This window comes from Rhinolophus hipposideros, assembly GCF_964194185.1.
Source record: "Rhinolophus hipposideros genome assembly, chromosome: 19".
NCBI classification, from domain to species: Eukaryota; Metazoa; Chordata; class Mammalia; order Chiroptera; family Rhinolophidae; genus Rhinolophus; species Rhinolophus hipposideros.
In genome coordinates this window covers 3194488-3218140 of record NC_138065.1, presented here as the reverse complement: position 1 = coordinate 3218140, position 23653 = coordinate 3194488, and the positions used below count along the sequence as shown (strand labels likewise).

At 46.3% G+C, this 23653-nt stretch overlaps 1 protein-coding gene across 1 annotated transcript; it reads left to right on the top strand.

Annotated features, from left to right (window-relative positions):
* Window positions 1–16455: 16455 nt before the first annotated feature.
* LELP1 (late cornified envelope like proline rich 1) lies at window positions 16456–16767 on the top strand (the record flags this gene model as incomplete). Its single annotated transcript, XM_081025520.1, has 1 exon — window positions 16456–16767. The coding sequence occupies one exon, from the start codon at window positions 16456–16458 to the stop codon at window positions 16765–16767; it is 312 nt and encodes a 103-aa protein (XP_080881646.1).
* Window positions 16768–23653: the final 6886 nt, after the last annotated feature.

Sequence of the window (23653 nt, the reverse complement as noted above, 5' to 3'; positions counted from 1 at the left end):
TGCACTGGAAGATCAGGATTATGGAATTAACCAAGCATTACATCCCCTCAGAAAACAGATTAGGTTCCCAGAACTGTGATTGCCCCTGCCGGTAAAGAAGGGCTTTGGGCCAAGGGTCACCATTGACCATGACCATCCATCACTTCAGCGCCTTAAGGCCAGGTGTCTACAAACAGTGTCACCACCTCATGGTTCATATAGACCATGTCAGAGGCCCAAGGGAAGGGACTGGACTCAACTGGTCACTCACTCACTACTCACCCTAGCCTTCCATCACATATAAACATAGATCCTTAGAGAAATCTCTGATTTCTCCCACTTAAAATTTGAAAATTTCCTGCTTAAATGAGAATGCCGTGCCAGATAATCCAGTGTGGGTCACGCCTGAAGACTCTCCCTCTGAGGACACCCCTCTCGAAAGGTGTGCTGATCATGGTAGTGAAGACCCTCAATTGTTGGTAGCCCTTGTCAGGCAAACAGTCACTTTATAGGTGCAGTGTTGACCTTGAACACTCAGTTCCTCAAGTTCAGCTACATGAAGACCCGACAAAGATGAAGAATGGCATCTAACCATCAAAGTCCCTCCAACTTTGAACAGTTGAGACCTGAGACACGGAACACAGATACTTCTCTCTCTCTCTCTCTCTCTCTCTCTCTCTCTCTCTCTCTCTCTCTCTCTCTCTCTCTCTCATACATCTAAAAAGTTGGACTTTATGATCTTTAAAATTCAACCCCATCCTACTATCTCCATTTCCTAACCATTTCTATACAAAAATGACACGAAAGAACAAAACTTTTTTATTGTGTCCAATTCTGCACTCAACATTTTATATTTCACTTTATTACTATATGTTCTATACATTGAACAAAATAATCCTTGCAAATCAAGACTCTACCATAAAATAGGGATGAAATAAGCATAAGGAAACAGGAATTATGATTATATATTCCTGATATTCTTAGAGAAATGGAAACTGCACGTCACCTTGAATTTTTGCCTTCTGCTTTTATTTCTGAATGTAAAGACTCACTCTTCATCATCCTTCCAGATTCTTGCTGAAATGGATGTACTACATAGTATATCCATATGGTGGAATTCTTTTTTTCTTTAAAAAAATTTTTATTAAAATATAGCTAATTCAATATTACATTAGTTTCAGGTGTACACCATAGTTATTGAACATTTATATACCTAAAGAAGTGATCACCATGAGTCCAGCAACCATCTGACACTGTACAACATTATTACAATATTATTGGCTATATTCCCTATGTTGCACATTACATCCCCTGACTTATTTGTTTTATAATTGGAAATTTAAACCTCTTACTCCCCCTTTACCTTCTTCCTCCCTTTAAAAAAAATTTTTTTTTCACTTACAGTTGACATTCAATATTATTTTATATTAGTGTCAGGTGTACAGGATAGTAGTTAGACATTTATATAAATTAAGACGTAATCCCCCTATTAGTCTAATACCCACCTGACACTCTACATAGTTATTATAATATTATTGACTATATTCCCTGTGCTGTACTTTACATCCCTGTGACTATTTTGTAACTACCATTTTGTACGTCTTAATCCCTTCACCTTTTTCACCCAGCCCCTCAACCCCATATGGTGGAATTCTTAAGATCATTTTGTAATGATTTGGAAGTTGATTTACTCTTATCAAAAACATCAACTTAGAATTTTAAAAAGCATGTGAGTATGTGAAGCATGATGAAATTTTGATTAATATATATTCAAGAAAAGATAGGGAATACATTTAACAATCTATTAAGCATGATTACCCTTGGCTGGTGTCATTACAGATGATATCTACTCTCTTGTTTTTCTTTTCAAAAGATTCTCCAAAGAATATCTGTTCCTGAGTAAAGAATCTTATAAAATGGCACTTTGAAAACGCGACAAAAGACAAGTCTGTCTGTTACTCAATTCGGGAGAAAATACTCTTCCTCCTTTGCAGACATGAGGGCCTGTGCCAATATTTCTGGTGAAGCACCAAAGTTGGGGCCGGAAGTGGATAGATGTCATTTTATTGTTACTCTCTTCACATTGGGTCACATCCCTGTCATAATCCCTTTCGAAGAAAAATCCCAATGATAATCTACCCTCCTTCTAGCATTGATATAGACATATAGAAACCACAGGCCCCCAATAGGACAGTTCAACCAAAAATAGGCTATGATGCACAGGTTTGAAGAAAAACAAATGAAGGGCCAGCCGAGTGGCTCAGGTGGGGGGAGCGCCGCGCTCTTAAAACCGAAGTCAATGGTTCGATTCCCACATGGGCCAGTGAGCTGCGCCCTCTACAGCTAAAATTGTGAACAACAGCTCTCCCTTGAGCTGGGGTGCCCTGAGCAGCCCACCCACTGCCTCAGCCAGGGGGAGCGCAAGGCTCATAACACCAGCGTGGGCCAGGGAGCTGGGTCCTACACAACTAGACTGAGAAACAACAGCTTAAACTTTAGTCGGGGAAGGGGAGGCAGAAGAAAGGGATGGATGAGGAATGGGTTTATCCAGGGATCAGGTAGATAGAAATTTTAAAGTTGGTCAGACTGTATGGTAAACCAGGACAAAGTAGATGGTAGTAAGAGAGGTAATGAAGATTATAGAACATAGCAATATAATAATAAGTATACATTGTAATATATAATGTAATAATAACATAAATAATAATAGTACTTACCTCTAAACTGTTATGAGAAATGTTTAAAAATAAAATGCATATAAAGGATTTAGCACAATCTATAGAAAATACTCAAATAATGAACCAATATATTGTCAAGCAAAGAAACTGAGACGAAACATCAAGTTCAAGTTGGGCTTGATGGTTAAGAAAGTTATTTGCCTCATTTTTTTAAATTTTTTATATCATCTCTATTTTAAGTCAATACCAAAAGATTTTAGGAGAAAGCAAATAAAAACACCTGACTTGAATGAGTTGTAAAGAAATAATAAAATGGGCTAATACTGACACTTATTATGTGCTGAAAATCAGAGTGAAACTCTAAGCAGAAATTTAGAACACAGTATAGGAGTAAGACAATTTAGTTGTTCTTGTATTTGGGTTCACTTAGACTTTCCTCTGAATACTATCAAATGCAAAAAAAAATCCAAATACAATAAAATCCATTCTGTTGATTTTGTTGATTTGAAAAAAATGCATTTATAAATATGTATTATTCTGTATGAAAAAATGTGTAATTTCTAATTTAGTTTACTATTACTATGATTAGCTGTTTAGCACAATTTTAAACTCTTTAAATATCACATTCCTCCTAGAGGTAGTTGGCCAGAATGTCAGACTACATCCTTATAAGGAGATAAGTAGCCATGAGCACTAACCTTCCAAAAGCAAACGGTCTTTGCAAATTCTAGTTTTATGCATGCAGACCTCATTTCATTGCACTTCACTTTATTGAGCTTTTTTGCATTTTTTACAAATTGAAAATTTGCAGCAACCCCCAATCAAGCAAGTCTCCAGGCACCAAGAAGATTACGACTCACTGAAGGCTCAGGGGATAGTTAGCATTTTTTGCAATAACATACTTTTAATTAAGGTATCTACATTGGGTTTTTTTAGCCATATGCTATTGCACAATTTTAGACTGCAGTATAGTGTAAACAAAACTATTACATGCACTGGAAAACCAAAAAATTCATGTGACTCACTTTATCACAATATTTGCTATATTGTATGGTCTGGAACCAAAACCACAATATATCCAAGGTATAACTATATCGCTTAAATGTGGTATCAGAATACTTAAGGGAGTGATTTCCAGGGCTAACAAAAATATGAACTTACCCTGTATGGTGTGTGTTAGTAAGATTAAGAACACCAGGTAAGAAATGAAATGAATCAGACACTTCTCTTAATAAGAATCTTTCCAAGATAGGGAAAGTATGAGCTTTTGCATGAGCTTTTGGGTCCCTTCACAAAAAGTTGTAAAAGAAAACAAAGAAACCTGGGTAAAAATTGTGAAATACTCTGGGAAGAAAAAGCTCTTTGGATTTTAGCATGGGGGAGTAGACAATTGTTGCTTGAGCAGAGAGAGCTGACAAAATGTAAGAGGATAAGTTAGAGAAAAACTAAATGAAATATAAAAATTCCTCAAAAATCTAATTTTACATTAGAGATTTACATTAGAGATTTTGTAAAATCTCGGATTTTACAGAGCTAAATATAATTTTTCCATGTAATCTAGTAATAGCATTCCTAGAAATTGACCCAACTGGTTTCAAAGTTTGTCCACACACCAAAAAAGCCTGCATACAAATGTTTTTAGCAGCTTCAGTCATAATTTCCATGCCTGGAAACAATCAAGATGCCCTTCCATAGCTGGTTGGGCTAAATAAATTGTGGTATGCCACCCATACAATGGAAGAGTATTCAGTCATAAAACGAAATGAGCTTTCAAGACATGAAAGACATTGTTGAATGTTAAATGCAAATTGCTAAGTAATAGAAGTCAGCCTGAAGGGCTACATGCTATATGAGTCCATTTATATGACTTCTGAAAGAGTCAAAACTACCCATCCAAGAAGCTCAACAAATCCAAGTAGGATAAGTCCAAAGAAACCCACACTGAGACACATTATAATCAAACTGCCAAAAGCAAAATACAAGTAGACTCTCACATACAAAAGATCCTCAATAATATTTTCAGCCAATTTCTCATCAGAAACTTTGGAGGCAGGAAATCCAAGATGGTGCAGTAGGTAAACCCCATGCCTGCCTCATCCCATGAACACCTCAAAATTACAACTAAATTATAGAACAATCAACCTGAAGAACCATCTGAAGTCTAGCTGAACAGAAGTTTTATAACTAAAAATATAAAGAAGCCGCCACATCGAGACTGATAGGAGGGGCGGAGACACAAAACGGGCTGGCCCCAAACCTCAGTATGGCAGTCGAAAATTGGGAGGGATATCTCTACCACAGAGCATCCCCCCAGAAGAATGAGGGACCCCAGCCTCACATCAAGCTCCCCAGCCCAGGGTACTGGTGTCAGGAAGAAGAGCTGACCCACAACATCTGGCTGTGAAAGACAGTGGAGATTCCGACCATCCAGGTGGGACAGAAACCAGCGGGAAGCCCAGCCGTCCTCTTAAACAGCCCACGCACAGACTCACTCACTCGCAGGTACTCACCTTGGGGTCCAGCAGAGGGACAGTGACTCGGGGAATGTTGGAGACATACGGGGGCGGGAGCAGACTGAGGTGTATGGCTTTGAAGTGAGAGCAGTTGCCATTCATCCTCTGTGAGGGCCTTCTCCCGTGCAGCCAGTAGGTGGGCGCCATCTTTCCTGTGTTGCACCCGCCTCCACAGACCAAATCTGAATCTGATTGGTCTGGTGAGCTCTGCTGAAACCTGCCCCACCCAACTCCCCCAACTCCAGAAGCACCCTCTCAGAGATCAGCCAGCCCACCCACATTGCACTCTTTCTTGGAAAACTATTGGAGTCTGCGGGCCAGGCCCCAAGAAGGAGGCAACTGGCTTCAGGTGTGCTCTGAGACTTTTGCTGAGTGGCTCCAGGCACAGCCCTGGTATCAAACCAAAATCTACATTAACCTGGTGACCACAGCTCTTCCCACTCTAGTGATTCTCTGAGCCCCTGCCTCACCCAGCTTGCATACCGCATGAGGCTTTAATCAGTGGCTCAACCTTAAGGGAACTGGCAGGTGGCAGCAAGCCTCAGGGTGTCCTGGATTTTTGCAGAGCTACCCCAGGCCCGGTACTGGTGGCAGACGTCCTCAGTTCGCACTGTGGCCTCTCCCACACACCTCCAGGTCCAGCACAAGCAGCAAACAACCACAGATTGCTTTGTAGCTCCTACCAAGTAGTCCCCAGTCTGTCACAGGGAGTGGGTGACCTGGGCCTGCACCGGAGCCCCTCTCAAGTTCTAGCAGTGTAAGTAGGTAAAATGAGTTAAAGTTCTCTAACTTTGTTACCTTTTAAGAACTTTTTCACTCTTCTTAGTCATTTATCTTCCCATATTAAGTTACAGAATAACCTTGTCAAATACTACCAACAAAAAAGGTGTTGAAATTTATATATACATTCAATAGAACTCAATTTTAAAATTAAACGTTTAAATAAGCTTATGAAATTCTACAGAAAATGACAGTACTGAGATTCATATGCATTGAATCTATAGGTCAATTTGGGTACAGATAAATGGGAAAACATCCATGTTCGCAGATTGGAAGATTTAATATTGTTAAAATGTCTATACTTTCTTTGCATTTTCCATTAACAAGGGGTCTTTGCTAAACTTTAGAGTGTAGAACATGCTAAATTACTTGGGGATTTAGACTCCGTTTGGCCACCCTTTGTTCTGCCCACCCTATTGAGCCTTTCTTAGTACCATAAGAAATCCTGAGCTACCAGAGGGTTAGAGGTGGTGCCCACGACACTGAGATCAGGAAACAAGCTCCACGTATGAAAGAGCCTCCTAGAACCAATAAGGAGGGTCAAACTGGGTATTACGACAACCTGGGAAGTTCACGTTATATTGCTAAGAAATAAGGGGTATAAGATCCTTTTTTGTCTATGAGTCCTGAAGAAGGGGAGAGTGCAATGTTACTTCATGGCTGATAGTTGGGAGCAGGATGATGTGACAAGATGGAGGAGGGTTGGGTCAAGTTCCAGAGCTTTCCTAGAAGAGGAAAGAATCCCCCGTGCAGGACAATCCTTTTCCACGTAAGCTCCCAGGTGGCAAACGTAGGGTGCGCTGCTCAAATGTCTGCCCGACTGCACTGTCCCTTCACTCTGCATCCTCACGTGTGTCTCCTCTTGGACTGTGAGTTGTTCCAGGGCTTGTCTGGGTCTTAGTCATTATTGCATCCTTCCCCACTCCCAGACCTGGCCCCGCGTCGGGTCAGGGTAAATATTAACTCGATATTTGACTGCTAACTTCCATGCTAGAGGTGGTGTGTGTGGTATAGATACTAACTTCCTTTACTCTGTAGAAGGTGTGGGGAGGAGACACGAGGATGGAATAGGAAGTGTGTTAAGACCCAGCCTGACGTCCCTACAAAAAACTACATCTGGGCATTCCATCCCAGGGATTTCTTTCCTCTGGTCTCCTCACCTCCACCGAAACTCCACAAAAGGACCAGGTACACGAGTAAAATGCTCCTAATCCCTGGAGGCCCCTGCCCCACCCATTACGCACATACTAAATCTTAGAAATACTTTTCACCCCAAAGCTACCAAACTAGAGTTTTGCATGCAAAGAGGGAGTGTGACAAGTGTTGAGAACTGGATGAGACACCGGGACACCAGGAAATGGTGGGGAAACCCCTTTGGTTTCCTCCTGCACAGGCTGAGCCCAGGATAAAGGGACCCTGCACTCTGGGCTTCTTTGCGCACTTGAATCACTGAGGCCTGGAACAGCCTGGGACAGCCTGTAGAGCCAGGAGAGTGGGAGGCTCTGCTCTGTGGGACAGGAAGCCCTCCAAGGGGCCACCGATGGGTTCCCACTGGAGAGAATGAAAAGATTGCGTAGGGTTACAGGTCAGGGTGGGATACAGAAAAAGGAATCAGCAATAGGAAGAGATAAGCAAAACAGACCAGATAATAAAAACCAAGTGGAAGGGAGTGAGCAGGGAGGCATGAGGTAGATCGCAACACAGGAAGGCAGGGTGTCCTCTAAGTCAGGTGCCAGGAAACTCAGGTCCACAGGCCAAATCCGGCCCACTGTCTGTCTTTGTAAGCAACATGTTATGGGCACACGGTCTTGCCCCTTGGTGTACAAAGCATCCATGCCAACTTGTACATAGTAATGGCACATTGAACAGTAGTGACAGTGTCCGTTTAACATGTTTAGCCTAACGTGTTTACCACCTGGCCCTTTTCAGAAAAGGTTTACCAACTACTGTTCTAACAGAAGGTAATTTGAGATCAACGTGATTAAAGGTATAGATGAAAAAGCTCCCGGTCAGCCAAACAGATGTTGGTAAAGCTGTGGCCAGAACTTAGCTTTCGTAATCCCCACGCTTTCTTCTTTCTGATGCTGCACCTTGAATATTTCTCGGGTGTCAGGGTCAAGCTTCCAACCCCAGGCGGTGAGCCATCCAGCGAGGACTGGAGCGGGATGCCTGGTGGGGGTTTCCGACTGACTTGGACCCTGCCTCAGTTCTAATTCTTCCAGACAGTCAATGTGAAGGGGCGTTAATATCCTTGAAGATGCAGTGATCAGCTTGAAAAGTAGTCAGGCATGAGACAGAAGGACTAGAGACGTTGCTGAAGAGAGCAGAGTAAGGGGAAGGCGTGCCTCCGCAGTGAAGAGGGGCACATTCCCAGAGAAACGAAGCATTCATGGTATCTGGAAGAAATCTCCCAACCAAACACCCTGCATCCATGGGTCGTACAAAATTCAGCAGATGTTCTGTTGTCTCCCAACCCTCTTTCTGTCAAGTTGACTATTCTAAAGATATTTCACCTTTTCTCTTCAGGCACTTTCATGACACTTTCCAGATCTGTTCTCTCTCACTCTCCCTGCAGGGGGTGGACGGGGTGGGGGGGGGCACGCTCTGTTTAAAGGACAGGGCACTGTCCAGGCAGCAGCTCTCCGGGTGGGGCACACACAGCCACATTGGGCAGTTGTGGGGCAGCCCCCACGAAAACCATCTTTGTCAGCCACTGTGGTCCCTGGAGTCTTCTGTGTGGCGTGGGTGGTCTTGGGAGGGAGTAAAATAAACGGTCACAGCATTGATATTAAAGAAAGAAGTAATAAAAGACGGGGCTTCTCTGTTGCGCTAATTTGGAAATAATCTCCACTGATGTAGTCTCATTCTAAAGTGCTTTCCTTCTTTCTTTCAGTTTGTCTTTCACCTAAGGAAAATGTCCTACCAACAACAGCAACAATGCAAAATCCCCGGCCAGCCCCCTCCCCAGGTGCCTGTGCCATGTCCCCCACACCCCAGCCAGCAGAAGTGTCCTCCTGTTAAGTGCCCTCCATGCCAGCAGAAATACCTTCCTAAGCAGAAGTGACACCTCTGAAGCCGCCCTGCCCGACCTGCTCGTGAAGACGCTGTGCCCCCCTTGTCCACCCCCACCCCTCACTTCCAGCAACAACAAGGAACACAAACCACCTAGAAGATGCAGCCTGTCTTCAGACTCAAGAAGAAAGATGCTATCATAGTCTCCTGGCTTTTCCTTCTCGAATCAACGACTCCTCCCCGCTCCTCTCGCAGGAGACCACACGATTCCGTCCGAAGTGCCATGTTCTCAACACCTTCACTCCAGGCCAGACCTGTTCTTGGGTTCAGAACCAGGCGGCGTTTTCCGGCTGCGGTCCCCTCCACCACGCTGACCCCTGCTGGTTATATGCGATCACTACAATGACGCAGATTTCCATGCTCTGCAATTGGCCTTTCTGGGATTCCACAACTTTATAAAGGTTTTCAGGAGCAAACATGGTTGAAAGTTTTAAACAAGAACACTGTTTAAATCAATCAAAAAAGTTCCCGAGTTCTTCACAGCACAACTGCACACTCTTTAGTGACGGCAATGAGGTCTTGTCTGTCTTCCTCCCTAATAATTTCCACAACCCCTAACAAAGCTCACCCCTACCTCTGGATCATGAATCCAATAAAAGTATTCCATGCTCTGTGATGTCCCTTCTTCCCTGTTTGTCAATAAACAAATATTTATCCCTGCTTGTCGTATCTCCACTCTCTTGCTGGGGCTGGGAGAAAGCCACAGAGGGACAAATTGGGGATTGAGAAGGGAAGCAAAGACTCAACGGGAAGCCCTTGGAAGGACCCTGGAGGCGATCAGTCACCCACTCTCAGGGCCCCAAAGGGTCAGCTGTCTCCCAAGCCCACCTCTACACCCAGCATCCATCCTTTCAAACTGAGAAGGACTCACCATGGAGGAGGGTAGAGAATGAATTTCATCTATTGATATTTCTTGTGTTAAAAATTAAAACTGGGGGTGGCCGGGTGGCTCAGTTGATTAGAGCGGGAGCTCTGAACAACAGGGTTGCCTGTTCAATTCCCGCATGGGATGGTGGGCTGCGCTGTCCGCAACTGGGATTGGGGACAGCGACTGGACTTGGAGTTGAGCTGTGTCCTCCACAGCTGGATTGAAGGACGACAACTTGGAACTGGTGGGTCCTGGAGAAGCACACTGTTCCCCAATATCCCCCAATAAAATTAAAGAGAAGAACAAGTCTTCCATTAAAAAAAAAATTAAAACTAAAATTGTAAAACACATTATACACAAGTAATAGCACACTAGCTGTCAGGGTAATGATGTCACCATATGCCTTCTTGTTAGAGCAGTCTCCAGCAACATCCTGTTAGAGCAGTTTCCGGGGATCACAGCCGTTAGAAACTCTCCCATCACCCCGACCGGCTTTAACCAACCCCCTAGCGCCACAATAGCAATGGCCAGGGCTATTGTAACCCTCTCAAACCCGGAAGCCCGATGCTAAATAACCAAACGCCCGACCCCGGGGAGTGCCCAGTCTTTGGGAACCATCCCTCTGAACCCACCAGCAAAATAAAGCTGTGCTCTCCCTGATTTCTGCGTGCCGCTTGAGTTTCTCGGTCCTTGCCGTTTTCTGCAACAAGGTAGTTTCCATGTCACTTGTACAATGTATTCATGACGACATGAGCGTGAAGAAGTCAAAGAATATAGTCATATCACTATAAAAACAGTGTTTACTCACAGACCGTACTGAAAGCATCTTGGGAAGGCCCATGAGCCCCACATTTTGAGAACCACTGGATGAGTGGGTCACTGTGGGACAGGCCTCCACGGTCCCTGGGCCTGAGATGACACAATAACACAGACGTGGAAAGACTAAGGGCGTCCTCCTTGGGTTTCAGCCTCCGTTTCCTGATGAAGCCAACAATTGTAATGCTTTGGTACAACAGCCAGATCTCCATCCAAATAAATATCAGAGTCCAGTGGGAATTGGAATTTGGACCTATGCTTACCCAGGAATCCAGTCAGTGGTACCGAAACCAACCCTGGGGTCATTCCCCCAGTGTCCAAATGACTCCTTGGAATAGAGAATACCAACAACTGGAAGAGTCAGTAAACTAGTTCCCTCGCGTTGGGTAAGGGCTACTAAGGCAGGAAAGGACAACCAAGTCCCTAGAGCTCAACCTCCCACCCACATGGCAGATGGTGAAGACGCTCTCCTTCCTGACCCCAAGTGGCAAAGAGATGGCAAGCCAACCTCCAGGGAAATACACGTCCTGGTTACTGAAATAAGGTCGTGTATATAAATCAAAGGGAGCAGAGAGCTTCTTATTATCCAAGCACGACCCTAACAGTCGGTCGATGGCATCGGCCAGAGGTCCCACCCCAGGAGGGCCCATTCCACAGTACACAAGGGAAGAGCCAGCCCCACACAGGCGGTGTTAAAGGCACAAAGGGAAGGAATCCAGTTGTTTTCTGAATTTTTCTGGGAGTCCTGCTTCTTCAACAAGAATTACACGGAGAGAGAGAAAAAGAAAAAAAGAAAGACTTGACCTGAAAAAACAGAGAGGGGACCCAAGTGAAGTTACAACTGCTGACACGTGGAATTCCCTGGTCTGGTCAAACGTAGGGACCCAGGGGCCTGCAGACCCACAGAGAGGAACCACTGAATGGCCTGGAGACTTCTTTGGCCTCAGCAAACGTTTAAATTACTATTGTTTGCCAATAACATTTACTCATATATTAGCTCCCCTTACTCCCAACTGAAATCATTCATTAACAGGTAGTATTGAAATATCTACTCTTCCTGTGACCACCACCAGGAACTTTGGCTGGAAGGCAGGGGGGAAATGACATAAAGAAGCTGGACTTCAGGGCCAAAATCAGAAAATGAAAAAGAGAGAGAGAGAGAGAGAGAGAGAGAGAGGAGAGAGAGAAAACAGAGAGGTCCGTCAAGCCAAGGGATGACAAAGCCAGCAACACCCTGACAAAAATAATAACTCCTATGTATAGTGAACATTTATTGGGGGCTCTTCATATGTAGAATTTCGTTTAATATTCACAACAACCCATAAGCATAGACAGGCAGGCAGTATGACGGGTGAGAGAGTAGGCTTTGCACTTATAAATGTACCTGGCATGTTATACGCACTTAATATAAGTTACGTGTTAACGTAGGTGTTATTACCATAGGTACTATTATTATCACAGTTTATAGATGAGGGAACTGAAACTTGACAGGTTAAGTAAATTACTAGGCATCATTTGGTAAGTAAAGGCTGAAGGCAGGATTTGAACCCAAGGATCTCACTCCAGGACCCTCATTCTTAACCTGGGAGCTTTGAAACCCACTCATCTCCCCTTCCAGCCTCTCTCCTTATGAGACCTAGCCGCCCAAAAAGCCTGTTCTGTGTTTCATCGCGGTGGTACCATGCTGCCAGCCAGCTGCCAACAAAACCCGAAGTCAAAGGTAGGATACTACATATAACACTGCCAGGCGCCTGGACCTTTAAAGGAGGCTTTTAGAGACTGAAAACATGATGGACAAGTGTCCTAGTGACAGTCCAATGGATGATACAGTCCTTCCACTCAGTGGGAATTTCTTGAGCAAGAAATGGGAGAGAGAAGAAAAGAGAGAAAGGAAGGTGACCACAGCCAGACAACAGCCCGTAGAAAGCACTACACCTTCTGACATCACTGTCACAAATGACTGCCTCCTCCATATCCCGATTACTGAGCTTTGGCCCAGAGCTGCACAGCAGGTAGAGCTGGGTCCCCTGAGATGGGTGTGGGAACTGCTTCTCAACAGATTTGAAATGACAGAGCTCAAAATTATGGAGGAAAGAATGAGTAGAGAGGAGTGGGCTGCCCCATGACAATGGGTCTCATACTAATTAACCCCTAGGGCAGGGGGCTAAATTCTGACCCATCCTCCCCTTTCATTTGGGTCTCAATTGCATACGACGTTTCTTTATCCGGTGTGAATACCAAATAAACCGCATACTAGGATTCCCCACCCTCCCCAATACCTTTCCTCTCCTCTCCCCATCCTCTCTCTGGACCAGCTCATCCTCATCTACTCAGTGAACACACGTGTGGCCACGCAGCAGCCTGCCCGTCTGTCTCCTTGTACTTGCCCCCAAAGAAAGGAGAGTCTGTGAGACGGATCCTTTCAGGGACTTTGCTAAACCTTTGCGTTTGCACCTCTTGTCTCCCTGTTTGGCCCCAGAAAGATGAATGGTCAGCCAATGACGAGTAAGATTCCCCACGGGGGCGGGGGGGGGGGGGTGGACAACTCAAGCTAGGTGCAGTCCAGTGGGGACCAACAGGAGAACCCACCGGGTTCATACAGGTGGGCACAGCCCCCCACCTTTCCCTGGCTAAGGAAAGCCTCTGCCTCTGTGGCTGCATTCCTTCCCAAAACCTGCAAGGGAAGTGATTCAATGATGTGCTCTCCATCTATTCATATGCGTATAGGTTTTGTCCCTTGCGGAAATTGAGACTTACATAAAGCTGCCTGTAGGCCTGGGTGGTTGGCTTGAATCAGTTTCCTATTATGGTATATGGAATTCACAGATCTTGAGATTGACAAGCTTTATCTCCTTTACTTCCCCACCTAACTAATAAAAGCTAATGCGTTGGCCGATTGGGTGCCCCAGCCCAGACCATGAGGCTGCCAGTCCCTTGGCCCCGCTTAACTCTATTCATGGCTACTGTCTTTTCTTAAAACTGCACTGCCCTCCTCGCTCCCCACAACCCTCGTTGTGCTGGATGCGAGGCACATGTTAGACTGAAATGAACTCAAGGTCTCAGGTCTGCCCAGGTACAAGGGTCATAACCATTCACAATGCTGCCCTGCAACCACACGCGGCATCCTCAGACTCAAACCCACTTTCTAACACAAACCTGTTGTTTCCTCAGCGCCCATAAGCACCCGAAACACCTAGGAGTCACCTGCCTTCATTTTCTACTTAATTTCCATTAACCAGCTCCCATCAATTTGCCTCTCTGACAATGTCCCGCTCATCGGCACCCTCTTTCTGCCACTACCACGGCCTTCCGTCAGCCTCGGAGATTTTTATAATTTCTTTGAAACAGGCTTGTTCAACTTTCTACCACTCCATCCCCCAAGCTACCTCACACGTTGCTGTCAGAAATACCTTTCAACATCTGAAGTACGATCATATCACAATTTGAACCAAAAGTCACTCCTGGTTCATCAGAGAATGGATGCCCAGATGAACTTCCTGGAGCTGAGTTCGAGGCATTATATGTCTGAGCTGCACTTGCCTTTCCCACACGAACCTCCTATGACCACCCCAAACACACCCCTATTCCAACCACAAGGACCCACCGGCCAGGACTCAGGAAAGGCAAGGAAGAAACTGTCTCAGAGCAAACCTTTCTACTCTAAGACAGGATCTGGGGTTAACCCAGTAGATCAGGACCAGTCAGGTGCATCCAACTCGATTTCTTTACAATAGGCAGCATTTACCTTGGGTATCAAGGAGTGGCCATTCCCTGCATTAAAAAAAAATATATATCGCAGTCCAACAGTGAATTAATTATAGGCAGAGACATTGAGAATTAAATAATCCTTGGACTTGGGCCAGGGAGTGTGGGGCAGTAGAAAGAGGTTTCATATTAGAAAAATAGGGAGGAGAAGAGAGTCAAAATGGCTGTCATCAATCCAAGGACACTGCCCTAGAAGAGGGGCGAAAGGGGCAAGTTCAAAGGAGTTAGAATTGGGAAGCCTGGGGGAGGAAAGAGAGACCCCTTTTCTGCTCCTAGCAACGAGACATCCTAGCCTTCGAGTTCAGTAGTCTTTACCATAGCCTGTTTCACCAACACGAATTTTGAGGGTCCCAGGGAGGGGATGAGATGGCAAAGGGGGTGACTGATCCCAGCCCATTCTCCTGTTCAAAGACTTGAGTTGAGCTGGAAGCTCTGGAGTCACACAACAATCACTACTTCATGATGCAGTGATGAGGTCACAAGTGGGGTTCCCCTTTCTCCCCACCCCTGGCTTTCTCAGAGCCGGGCAGAGGAACCAGAGGGAAAATCCACCTTCCCAAGCACAGCCATCCCATCCACTTCACTCGACTACTTGTCAAGTTCGCTACCAACACAAAGGGGTGAGTTGCATTTACAACTGGAAATGCCCCCCTTGTTTACCTCTCCTTTCCTGGGAGTAACCTACAGCACTCCAGGTGCTGAGCAGGGTTCAATGATGGCTAGGTTCAGGTGAAGGTTTCCTCTCATTTTCAGTTGCAAGAACTGAGCTACACCTCATCTGAAAGAGAGATTCTTAACAATGTTGGAGTTCAACTTAATGATCTGTCTCTCCAGAGAGCCATTCTGAGTGTAAGACTAAACTAGATAACATTTTATTGGTATATTATTAAAAGAAATCAAAGTGTGCCAATTAGATCCAACTTGCAAGAGATGGAAAATCCCTGTCTGTCTCTAGAACTCCAATGGTCCACAGAGGAAGACCTAGCTCAGGGCAAAACTCAGCAGAGGGAAAAAGGAAGTCCTTCTTAAAAATCACATTCTGTGGCTCTCACATATTTTCAGAGAAATTAGAATTTCCCAGTTCATCACCTCCTCTCTTACCCTAGTCAGTGGAGGAAGAGTTTCTCGAGGGGTCCACGGAAGCCCAGCCATAGTAGTGATTCAACCATTTTCCCATCTCCAGTCCTCAAGTGAAGAAAGCAATTCTCAAGGTTTTGAAGACATAGGCTGACACACAACTGAAAGAAATGTCCTGGGTCCCTACGCTCAGCAATATGCCTTCTCAATCCATCTCCAGAGCGATGGGGCAGTGGCCTCCTGGGAGTTCTTTCTTGTGCCATGGATGCCTTTAGCAGCCTGATCAAACTCATGGACTCTTCGGGAAAATGTTTTTAAGTGAATTAAATAAAATACATGAAGTTACAGAAGACACCAATGACACTGAGAAATACATAGTTAAACAGGGTTCTTATGGCTGGTGGGGTGGTTCCAGGTTCTTGGTTAAGAACTCCTGCTAGGGGCTATGGAATGGAGACAAGAGCAAGTGAAACGAATGGAGAGGTCAAGAAATGTCACCAATCCACTACGAAAACAAGAGGGTGGCCCTTAAGTGAGAATTTGGTCTAAAGCCTGAACACATCCTGGGAAAGGATTTATTTACTTATTGACGGTATTATTTTATATTACTTTCAGGTGTACACTGTAGTGGTTAGACAGTTATATAACTTACAAAATGATCCCCCCAATTAGAATAGTACCCACGTGCACCAAAGACGGTCACTACACTATTACTGATATATTCTCTGTGCTGTACTTTTCATGCCCATGACTGTTTTGAAGGGAGCAAGAAAGGTTTTCCTAGGAACAAGGATGGGCAGGAGGTATGAGTGGGAAGGCTATACTGGTCCTCTCCCACTTTGCAGAGTGGTCTCCCCCGAACAACCTGTCGCATATTTCTTTGCAGGGCCCAGAAAATCAAGAAAGAATGTCGAGTGACGATAAAAATAAACCTAGTGAACCCAAGACTGAGCCTAAGAACTGTGACCCCGGCTGTGAACAAAAGTGTGAGACCAAATGCCAGCCCAGCTGTTTAAAGAAGCTGCTGCAAAGGTGCTCTGAAAAGTGCCCACGGGAAAAGTGCCCAGCGCCACCAAAGTGCCCCCAGTGCCCCCCGCCGGGCCCCCGGCCATGCACTCCATGCCCTCCATGCCCTGCACTGTGCCCATGCCCGGCTCCCAAGCCCTGTGCCAAGCCCTGTCCTCCTAAATGCCCACCGCCTTGCCCACCCCCAGAGTGAGGCACCAAAGATGACAGCCTGCCCCCACCTCTGTCACCTCTGCCATGTTCACCACCTGGGGCTGAGAGCTAAAGCCATGAACTGACAAGTAAATGTGTCCCTCTGCTGTGCAAGGCTTTCTTCTCTGGCATTTTATTTGGGGGGTTTTGTTTTGTTTCGTTTGGGGCAGTCTTTGGTTTATCTGTGTTGGTTTCCAGCACTTAAACCACCAACAAACGATCCCTGGGGAGTAAGGCTAGGACCTGGCCCCCCACAACCAACCACCTTTGAAGATGGGGTCCTCCTGGCCCTGCCTGCTGCATAGACGGAAGTGGCATCTTCTGGGGGTGCACGCAGGGAACACCTCCCCGTTAGAACACAGCCTGGGAAAGCCATAAATACAGCTGTTACAGGGGCTAACCCCAGGGACACAAGTGGGCATGAGGGAGGAAGAAGAAGGGGGCATTAAAGAAGGTCCAGAAAGGCACAGGAAAAGAAGCCTGCCCTTTGCGTTCAGTCCCATGGTTCCATGCTTGGGCCGAGCGCTCTGAAAACAGGCTTCGTGGGTTCAAACTCCAGCTCCGCTCCCTCACAACTTTGTAACTTCAGCAAGTTGCTTAACTTCTCTGAGCCGTCGTGTCCTTCTCTCTGTAAAAGGAACAATGATGCTAAGAGCACTGGTGTTATGGGGTTGTCGTGAGGCTTAAAGAGTTAAACGCCAGGTGCCTGGTTTGCTGGGACGGAGGGAGTGCATGGTGAGGGGAGCACGTTGTCCCTGCCCAGGTGTGACACTTCACACCTGAACTTAATAGCCCTGTGCCGCTCTTCCTTATCAGACTGTAAGTGTCGTGAGCAGCAGTGAGCGTCTTATACCTGTAAGCACAGATAGGTGTTCTTTCAAGCAATAATAAAGGAGTTGTGGATTACACTGACGTCAGTTGGCTGGCTTTAACACTGAACTACAGTTATGTCACATGTCACCGGGGAGAGAGTTCCAGTGAAGTGTAAATGGATCTCTATTTTTGCAGCCTTCTTTGAATCTACAACATTTCAAAAGAAAAATATAAGTACAAACAAAATAAAAAAGGATAAATCTGGGAGGATCTCAAGTCGGAATGAACAGGAAAAGCACTCTCGGGAAATATGTTAGTGGGGATTATTTATAAGCAGTTCAAGAAGTATACGTCAGGGCTGGCCCGGTGTCTCAGGCGGTTAGAGCTCCACACTCCTAACTCCGAAGGCTGCCGGTTCAATTCCCACATGGGCCAGTGGGCTCTCAACCACAAGGTTGCCAGTTCGATTCCTCGAGTCCCGCAAGGGATGGTGGGCTGCGCTCCCTGCAACTAAGATTGAACACGGCACCTTGAGCTGAGCTGCCTCCCGGATGGCTCAGTTGGTTGGAGCACGGGCTCTCAACCACAAGGTTGCCGGTTTAAAAGAAAAAAAAGAAAAAAAAAGAAGTATACGTCAAACTAACTTATACTGGCTCAGTTGGTTGGAGCACGGGCTCTCAACCACAAGGTTGCCGGTTTAAAAGAAAAAAAAGAAAAAAAAAGAAGTATACGTCAAACTAACTTAATTCACAACAGGGAACTTAACAGTTCATATGGCCAAACAGGATATTCGGATGGGGAGGGGATCGTAGAATTAAAGAGAGAACTGTAGGAACCAGACCTGCAGGCCTCGGAGCATGGGCCCAATGCAGTGGACTCGGCCAGTCTCTACTCCTCATGGTGGGTCTCCTCCTCGCCTAAGACCCCCTCCACGTGATAAGGTCCTTGGCCAGGTACAGACAGACCTAGCTTGCTGATGGCTTGGACGTGAGGTATTGCTCTTATTTCCAGGAAAGAAAGCTGATTGCTAGAAGGGCACGAGCCCAGCCCTGTGGCCAGGTGGATAAGAGAGTTTTGTCATACAGATAAAGCTGACACATCAGGACCGCCCACAACATTCAGGTGGACACAGGTTGAGAATTGTCTGCTGTCACACTACATAACGAGAGGCCAAATCTGGGATGGCTCCCTGTGGGATCGTGGCACATGGACAGTTTTCCATCCACCTGAGTCTGGAAGATGGTTCAGGACAACAAAGGGTCCAGTAAGAACAGAGAGTCCAAAACATGCCCAAGAAAAGACACCTGGGAACCCCACCAGACCAAGTCATCACAGGAGCAGACATTGAGGACACAAGAGCTGACAAGGCCTTTAAAAGGGTGCAAACCCCCTCAATTTCCACATGTGAAAACTATTAATTACTTTCTCAGACACAAGGAGACCTTTGGGGTCTCAGGGTCTCCTGCAAGCCTGGGACCCACACTCTAGGGCCGTCAGATGGGTGACTCCTGGACACTGAGATCTCCTGGAAGCCTAGCCCTGGGCATTAGGGGGCCTGTGGTCAGCTGTTGATAACAGGAGGAAAACTCTCCCAACTCACTAGAACTCAAAAAGAAGGCAGGGAGGGAAGAAAGAAATAGAACAGTAATGTGACATCCTCTTTCACTTATTTAATGATCTCTTTTAAATAATAAATCCCAATGTTAAAGAGTGTATGGGGGGCAGGGAGCAGTTAGCTCATGATGCTCGTAACACCAGGGCTGCCAGTTTGACCCCCCACATGGGCCAATGAAACAACTACTTGACTTGGAGCTGATGGGTCCTGGAAAAACACACTTAAAATAAATAAAAGTTTACAAGAAAGAAAATTTTCAAAAAAAAAAAAAGAAGTGTGCCAGGCGTGGTGAGAGTGTAAACAGACAAAAATCCTTTTAGAAAAGAATTTGAGAAATATGGAAAAATGTTTCAAAAGCATAGAGTGACTCAACGCTTTGGCTCAATTGTTTTTGGCATCTATGCAAAGAAGAATAATTCCAAAATGGAAAGCAAAAGCTGATTATCACTGTGTGACTTATAAACAATTTAAATATCTAACAGGGATTTGATTAAATAAATTTGGGCCTCTTACTTGATGGAACATTATGTAATTGTTAAAATGTATTAAAAGGGGTAGAAAGCAGGGTCCCAGTGGAATGTATAGCTTAAAGCAACTATGTGCAACAAAAAAAAATTAATAATACGATAGTAATAATAGAAGGAAATCTGTGAGCATCGTAGTTTATTTTAGAACAATGGACTTATGAGTAACCAGTGGAATGTGTTTATTTTTCACTAGTCTCTGGATTTTCATTAATAGGCTTTTACTGTGTGATGGGAAAAAATGACATAATCATCATTACTTATGAGACCTCCCAAAGTCCTTTCATTTGCTCAGTGAACAAAAAAGAAAAAAGGAAAAGAAGGAAGAATGTCTCCCTACACCTGAACCCACACCATGGACAAGACGCCCACCTTGGGTGCCTTCCTTGGTGGTGTAGCATGTCACTCGGCCTCGGAGTGGCTCCAGGGCAGTGTCTGTCAGGGGCTGAGCCCTCCCAGGTGACTCTCAGAACTCTGGGCACAGACTGGGTGGAGGCCAGCTCTGAGAACATGAAGCTATCCATGTGCCAATTTATTTTCTTTTCTCCCATGTAAATGAAACCAAAGATAGGCATCTCCTAATGGCTACTTTCCCAGGAATTGCCTGGATCAAAGGCAATTCCAGGGCCGATGGCTGGAACGTGATTAGCGCCACCTCCCTGCAGAATGATGTAATTACTCCCAGCCCCGCGGCGGTCACCAGACCCCCCCACCCCACCCGGGGGTAGAGGGTTGTACAAATAAATAAGCAGCACCTGAAGAGGGCACCACGAGAACCTGCAGCGCCAGGCTTGATGGCTCAGAGATAACGTGATGGGGCAGGACCAAGCTCTGTCCTTTCATGGAAAGGCAGTTCTGAGGGTCCATTACGATGGCGACCCAGGAGACTCTACCACAGACCCCTCAGCACTGTGCTTTCTCGAGAATCGAGCAGTGTACAGCCAAAATGCAAAAGGACTCCTAAGCCCTCTCAAACCGGGCCAGCTGCGGTGACCGGCTGTGAGGTGGGCAAGTGCTAAGCAAGGTGCACACAGAACCACAGGAATGCCTTGCTTGGGAGCTCTGAAGCAGGAAGGAACCCACCGTGCAAGTCATTCTCATGCTTCCTCCACCTACATGTGTGAATGGCAACTGGGCAGCTGGCAGGAAGTGACCAGTGACCCATCCTGCTTCCACATGACCAATACTCCAGCCAGGACACGAACACAGACACATCCTGGGAGACGATGACAAGTCATAACTGCTTCTGTGTCACAACTATTGATGCTCAGCAAAGAAACAGGTCGATAATACAATCAGTCAATCGCCAAACACACGCACAGAGATGAGACACACGTTGATCACAAAATGCACACCGGGGTGTTTGCAGCTGCCTGTCTTCCAGCTGCGTGAAACCTTAGTCGCCTGGCCCCCAGAGCTCTGGGTTTCCCCCAGGCTCCAGGGAAATGCCGTTGTTATCATCTCTCCTGCATCACTCAGAGCCTCCAAACCGGCTCCTGAGGCTCCAAGCTCCTCTTCCTCCCTTCCCCCTATCCCCCCCCCCCATAAGCCAGCCAGGGGGACATGCCAAAACTCAAACCTACACATCATACTCTTGCTTAAAACCCTTAAAAGTCTCCTCTTTGCCTAGAAAACAGCTCAAATGTCTTTACCCGTCATGCAAAACTCTTCAGGATCTGGCCCCTACCTCCTTTTCTAGCTTTATCTTGCCACTTCCCTTCTGGAACTTTGCAGCCCGGCCACAGGTGACTGCTGGCATTTCCTGGCACACAGCACAGAGTTTCCAGCCTTCATGACTTTACACTTGTTTCTCCTCCGTCATTCCTCCTTCTTCCATTGAATCCTCCTCTGCATGACTCTCTGGGGCAGATCGTCGTCCCTGAACTCAACTCAGGAGTCCCCTGCTCCAAGAAGCTTCCCCCACCTTCCACCCACAGGCTGGTTGGGTTTTCCATGCCCTTCTCTTCTGCCATGCTTCCCAAACCATATTCTGGTCATCTGCTTCCATGGGGCTGTAGGCTGTCTGACAAGAGAGACTGCCCGCACACGCAGTGGACATTCAATAATAAGAAGTGAGTGAATGAATGTTGGCAGCTTTGGAGGCACTTTTCCAAAGAGGAGGGAATGGCCCTGGGCTGAGTCCCTGGCTGCTGTGCTCCTTACGCTCACTACACAATGGGCATTCCTAGAGTTCAGAGGGGTGACGAGGAGGACAGGCTGAACATGGGGGTCGGGGGCTGATCCCTAGCCTTGGTCACTTCACCCAGAAGCCACAAGAGCAGATCGTGCCCGCCCTCCCCGCTGGCCTCCCCCAGGCACTGAGGCCTTCCTCAAAGCAGATTTCTGGAAGGCAGCAGGCTGAAGGGAGAGGGCTTGTCAGCATGCAGACATGGTGAGCGCTACACGCCCAGCTGTGTAGTCCGGGCAAGTTGTTGGCCCTCCGTGGGAGAAGAATGAGAAGAAAAGTCTCAGCAAAGTTTGGAGAGGAGCGACTGAGTAAGAGGATAGCTACAAAGCTCCTGACGTGGGAAACTCCACTTAGAAAGCCAAAGCGCAAAGTGCTCGAGAACCTAGGTCGTCACTGGGATCGTCACTTGTCACCAACTGCAGCAAAAGCGCCTTGCCACCTGCTGTGGGATGGACGAAGAGCGAATTATAGGAAAGGTGGGCAAATATCTTTAAAGGCAAGTGGATTCAAGGGCCATCCCCTCCACTCCCGTCCAAGCTCCCGTTACCAAGCTGAGCCCCCAAATCACAGTAGGAGACAGAAGGGACTTTTGCATCACTGAATATGAGAGCCGGATGTGGCATTTAATAGACCTCAGTGTCCAGGTGAGGAAAGAAGTCACAGTGAGATGGTTGTTGCAAAAGTCTAGGATTTCTAACCCCAATTTAGGCCAAGATGAGCCAGGACCCAGACACAAAAGGGAAAAGGACTGAAGACCAACCTAAACAATGTGGGAACATCATTTCTCCCCATTTCCTGTGTCAGTGGTCTTTCACCTGGGGCCATAAGCCCCTGAAGGAGAAGGTGTGTACGTACGCCTATTTCCTCATCAGCCCCAAACTGCTAGGACCCACTAAGTCGTAAGAACCACTTGGCTGCCTCCTAGGCAGCTCTTAAAGGGTTCTCCATAGACCATTGCCTAATCCAGACACAAGCTCACCACCACTTGACCTTGAACAAAACCCTTACCACTTTTGCACCTTCTTTTACTCATCTAAAAAAAATGCAGTCAATAAAGAATTTCATGCCTCCTGTTTAGAGCACGTGCTGGGCTAAAACCCAGAGGTAGAATCAGGTGGCCTCTTGGTCACCTCTGGGTTCCGAGGCCCAGGATCCACAGCCACTCCCATAACCTCTGATTCAGACTCAGTGTGCGTGACACTGGAGGAAGGGAAGTGAGAGGAGGGGTGGACTCTCCCCAGGAACCCACAAGCTCAGTAAGCTCTCCAGAGGTCCCTGCTCCCCAGGAATGGGGGTGAGAGCCACATCCTGCGCCATTTAGCTTTATTGGAGCTGCCGCCCTTTAATAGGCAGACGGGGCCAGCCAAATGAATCAGAGGAGTCTGGGAACTTTTATGATTGAACAAAGGAGATAGTTATTTCATGGGAATGGGAAAAAAGGCCACATCCTGTACACACCTGACTCTCTTCTGCTGACCCTGTGTAATTACACCCTGGCTCCCGATAATGACAGCTGCAGAAATCTAAAAATCTTAACTCTCAGGTGACAGTAAATCAGATTAGCCCCAGTCTCATTGGAGGGCTGGGAATGGTTAGAGAAACTACTTAGTCACCTTATCGTAAGATGTAGGGTGGGACAATCTCCCCAGAGCTGTCCGAGCCACAGCCCCAGATACTGGGCCACTAAGGTAGATTTTCGAGCACTCAGACCCTAATATTCCCACGCTGCACCTAGGAAAACTTAGGT